The sequence below is a fragment of the Pteropus vampyrus genome, unplaced genomic scaffold (genome assembly GCF_000151845.1).
Source record: "Pteropus vampyrus isolate Shadow unplaced genomic scaffold, Pvam_2.0 Scaffold211, whole genome shotgun sequence".
Classification (NCBI taxonomy): domain Eukaryota; kingdom Metazoa; phylum Chordata; class Mammalia; order Chiroptera; family Pteropodidae; genus Pteropus; species Pteropus vampyrus.
Window position 1 is genome coordinate 824,739 of NW_011888992.1, and position 4,888 is coordinate 829,626.

The 4,888-nt window shown below is 60.4% G+C and overlaps 1 protein-coding gene across 1 annotated transcript in view; it reads left to right on the top strand.

Annotated features, from left to right (window-relative positions):
* Positions 1 to 4,888, top strand: part of INPP5A (inositol polyphosphate-5-phosphatase A) — a 37,393-nt gene that overhangs the window by 1,845 nt on the left and 30,660 nt on the right. The window contains exon 2 of the mRNA XM_023538046.1: positions 3,315 to 3,424. Within this exon, the coding sequence (XP_023393814.1) occupies positions 3,315 to 3,424 (110 nt within the window). The remainder of the gene's footprint in view (positions 1 to 3,314; positions 3,425 to 4,888) is intronic.

The following is a 4,888-nucleotide window of genomic DNA, read 5'->3' on the forward strand; positions in this document are numbered from 1 at the left end:
GCTCCTGACAAGGTAATTAATTTTCAAACAACTCTTTTTTCCTCCTGGTCCAAATGGCACTCTATTGAAATTAAAAGTGAGAGCCACGAGGCCGCAGGCCTGGCACTCAGGCGATTGCCTCGGCCGTGACGGCCCCCTGCCCCCCGCCCCCCGCTGCCATTGTTATTAATGGGCTCGGGCTTCGTAGGGAGCAGGCACGGACTGGGGCAAAGTCGAGGCCTTTAATGACAGTGTGACAAGGTCCTGGGCATGCGGATGGAGTCGCTTCCCCACACCGCAGGCCCGGCCAGCCTGTCGCTGTCACCCAGCACCCGGCCCTGTGTGTGGGCCGCGGCGGGAGGCGGTCGGGCCAGCCCGGGGCTGGGGAAGGTCGCGTCTTCCCTCTGAGCTCAGCCAGATACTAAACGTGAAATCTGTTAGTGTTTTAAAGAGGACTTCATCTCAGAATGCTGTTTCATTAGCCAAACGGTCGTTCGCGTCCTTGATCCGCATGGGGGTGTCAGCTGTCTGCAGTCTGTGCCCCCCGACAGCACCAGGCGGGAAGTCACTCCGGTATCCCATAAACGAGCTTGGCCGGGCCGTGACATCCTTGATTTGGCACCCCGCCCCCAGCCTCCTGTAACCCCCAGGGGCGTCACTCAGCGGTCTCAGGACACAGGGAGGCCGGGCACAGGGTGGTTGTCAGCTTGAGGCCCGAGCAGGCCCAGTGTCTCAGAGCTCAGACCTCGGGCCGGGGCATTGGCTCCAGAAACAGTGAGGACTTGGCAGGGCTTCGGGAGACGGGCGTGAACACTGCCCCTCTGCCTGCGGGGACCCTGATAGCGCCCCACTGGCCCTTGCCTGGCAGGCCTTGGCGGGCCAATGCCCGGGGGTGCTCGGCCAGGTGGCTCTGCCCCTGCCCCGGGGACCTCGGCTCTGGAGGCCGAGTAGTGATGGCACGGGGGGGCCACCACAGAGCAGCGGGAAAGCAGGCGAGGAGGGCAGGGAGGGCGCACGCCCACTGACGGCTCCCGCCCGGCGCCCCCGCAGAAGCAGCCGCGTCACTGTGTCCCTAGTTAAGTTTTTCTTCTAACGGCAGAAAAAGGCTTACTTTTTATCAGGAGGCTGAGACGGCTGAAGCTTCCTGTTTGCAGAGCCCCCTGGGGCCGAGTTCTAGCCCTTTGCCTGGCCGGAGGGGAGGCGGGGTGCGGGGCTGTCCCCGGGCACGGCGGCCAGTCAGCGAGCCGTCGGGCAGGCATCTGTGCAGGGCCCTGCGGTCTTCATGCGTTGGCGGTGTTTCCACTACAGAAAGATTTTGTTTTCAAACAAGTCAGTGAAATTACTAGTCATTTGCACTACTAGTAACGGTTTATTGAAATGTGTCCTTTTTCTTCAAACTAACGTGTACGTTAGCGAGTTATTCCAAGTAAAAAGGAAAACAAGAATTTTTGTGGAATTAGCTAGATGGTAGAGCAGTTAACGTGCGAGAGAAATACAATAGCCAAGGAGATTTTTAGGAGTTGCTGGCGAGATGGTCTCCCTATAAAAAGTCACACGAGGTCTGCATCAGGAAATGGTCTCAAAAAGACCCGCGAGATTTGGGGAGTTTTGTGCCATAGAAACATGGGAGAGGGTTAAAGGGTTAATAAACGGTGCGGATCAGTCGGCATGGGGACGGATGCGGTCGAATCTCTGCTTCACACACTGCCTCCAGGTGGATGGGAGGCTGACCAGAAGAACTGCCCCCCACGACGAAGGAAGGGGCCGGCCTCCTGGAGGAGGCAGAGGCCGCCGTGGGGAATTGAAACATGCGACTGCTTGAAAATTAAAACTTCTGCAGGACACGAGATGTCATAAACAAAATGAAAAGGCCAGCAACGGGCCAAGGAGAATGTCTGCCTCGTGTGTTACAGAGGACTAATGTCGCAATTACAGGGAGACTCCTGGAATTTAAAAAGGAGCAGGCAGGGAACTACAGTAAACAGGCTCTGAACAAGTAGAAACAGAAAATGCGGATTCGGAAAGGATGGTCCACCTTGCAGATGACCATGCAAATTAAAACAAAAACGTGCTTTCCGTTCCGATCGGACCCGTTAAATAGCACGGGGCAAGTTCGCCCCTCCGTCAGGCAGGTGTGAGCAGGCAGGACAGCCACCCTTTCCACAGGAGGCACGTCCACAGGGTGGCTGGGGACATGTTGGTCCCTTGGCGCGCATCAGAACTTCTCGGGCGCCTGGCGTAGACGCTTTCCCTGGCTTTTGCCTGCCAAGTCACCGAGCTTTCACGTCCACCCCAGGGCGGTCTGTCTGAGGGGTGCCCCCTCGTGCCCCCACAGCCCTGGACCAGCAAGTGTGCCATTGGAGCCACACTGGACAGCAGGGGCCGGAGGCTTGGTCACCCAGACGTTCCTTTCTTTCTGTACAGGTGACACATCTGTCGTGGTGACGGACTTGTTAGCAAGGCTTGCTGTTCTTTGGAGTCAGGAGTGCCAGGCGCTTTGCCTGCCCCTAGAGCAGCACTGGTCACCGGTGGCCGAGGCGGCCGAGGGAGGCCACTGCTACCACCCTGTCAGATGCTTGCCACAGGCGCACTTCTCAGTGGCAAAAGCTTCGTGAAACGGTGTCATTGATTTAAAACGTGCAGGAAAAGTTTTTAAGCAAGTTCATTTCTAGCTTAAAAATGCGGCTGCTGTTGCTTTTCACCTCGGCCACGTCTGAGTGGGGATAAGAGGCAAATACCTTGAGGGCGGCGTGGACGGAGGGGGCCTGGGTTCCTGTGGGCTCGTGCAGGCCACCGGCCCACTTGGCCCCCCCCACACACAGGAGGCTTTTGAGGAAGAAACCACCTTTTATGTGCCGGGGTGGCGGCGAGGGGGCAGGGGGCTCCGGCCTGTCCCCCACCCGGGGTTTGGCAGGGCGGGTTCAGCACCGGTCTTCCTGGGCAGGGGCGTTCCATATGTGCAGGTCCTGTGGTTCCGGGGCATGAGCATTCGCAGTGTCACTCCGGTGGCGTTAAGCCTTGGCCCTGGTCTCGTTGGAAGCAGGATCAGCCCGGTCGGAGCTGGTTCTGCAGTTAAGGTTCCCTGGGCCCTCTGGCAAGCCTCGCTTCCCAGGGCAGGCTGCGGTGGCCACCAGACGTGATCTGACCGCGGCCCTGGCCCGGCCCATGAGGACGCACCTGGCAGAGGGAGCCACGCGCCGTCTGGGGACTGTGGCCGCGTCCCCGTGCCGAGCGTGGGGGCGCGTCTGCCTTCCACGGGAGATGGAGGGCGTGCACACGGGGAGCGCGGGAGGGGTGCGGGCTGCCGGCTGGGGGGCCCGGGCGCCCACGCTCAGTGACTGTCCCCTTCTGTCCTCCCAGGATCGTTGACCCGCGGTTCGAGAAAGTGGCCTACTTCGTTTTCGGCGACTTCAACTTCCGACTGGATGCCAAGTCCGTGGTGGAGGTAGGCGCCCCGGCCCCCCGCGGTCACAGCCCAGCAGGCGGCCGTTGCACCTGGGCAAGTTCGATGCCGTCATTCCCACGGGTCGTATTTAAGGCGAAGACGCCTAATAAAAAGATGCCTCGCTGTCAGAAAGGGGGCCGTTACTGGGTCACGGGGGCGTCTCGGGCGTCTGCAGCCGGTGGTCGGTCGGCCGGTTTACGCTCAGCTCCCGTGACGTCATAACGTGCTGCCGCGAAGGTTCCGGCGAGGGTCCGTGGCAGCAGCCGTGCTCAGCTCTTTGTCCGCACTGCGCGTGTCTACAAAGTAGTTACCTCGTGTCATCTAGTAAATCGGCCACGTCACTCGGCCGTTGGGAACTTCGAGGCTGTGTCTCTGGGAAGCACTCACGGGTGGGGTCCTCTCCGGCCCTGGAGTGATGTCCCCTTGAGGAGCACGTGCAGCTGGAAATGCTGCCTGGCGTCGAGCGTGTGGTATAGAGGTTGGGAGCCGGGCTCAGTGCAGCCTGCTCAGTGCCTACTGTGTGACCAGGAAGCAAAGCCAGTGGCCCAGGCACAGGGGCTGGCCTCTCCGTGAGGGGGTGCGCTGCAGGGGACACTGGCCGGGACCCCACAGCTCTGGCCACGGGGAGGGGGGCCGCGCCGCCCTCTGATCTCTCGGCTACCGGTGGGTGGGGATGACCCCCACCCCCTTCCGCCTGCACCTACACGGCAAGCACAGTTCCCATCCTGGGCAGCTGGATGCCAGGCCAGCCTTACGAGGGCTCGGTCCAGTGCCTGGCATACACTGGGCAGTGTGTGCACAGCAACCGTGCCAGAAGCAGCGTGGAGAACCAACAGGCCCCGAGTCATTCATTATCTTCCCATTAGTAGTCGCGGTTACAAACGGCATCAGACATTAATCTCCCGTCTTCGGTAGGAAATTATTTCTTAAAGACAGACCGAGCAGGCTTTTGATCATCCCATATCTCCCTTTGCTTGACAGAAATGAGTAATGTCATTTTGAAATCCTCTTTTTTAATTTAATTAGGCTGGTGGCACCTCACCAAGCCAGCCTCACGTGCACGTGTGACACACGGATGTGCCTGCTGCCTCCGTGCGGCTCTGCTGCTCCCTTTCCTCAGCTTGAGCCCAGAGAGCGGACGGGCAGGCGTCAGGGACCCAGTCGGGGCCCCTCGGGCCCACACCCTTTGCACAGCCAGGGACACTACCCGGCAGGTCACAGCCTGTCCCGGTGTGTGACAACGTCCTGACCCTCTGGAGGAAGGCCGCAGCCTCCTTTGATTCTAGGCCACCATGTGCTAACGCCACGTTTTGGGGGAGGGCCTCGTGTCCCTGGGCACGGTCACTTCAGGCTGGGACTTGGGACCAGTGCGTCAGCTGTGCGGACAGCCCCCACCCAGAGCGCGTACCGCAGAGGACGGAGCCGCAGGCAGGCTGCACGTCGGGGGAAGGTCAGATGAGCCTC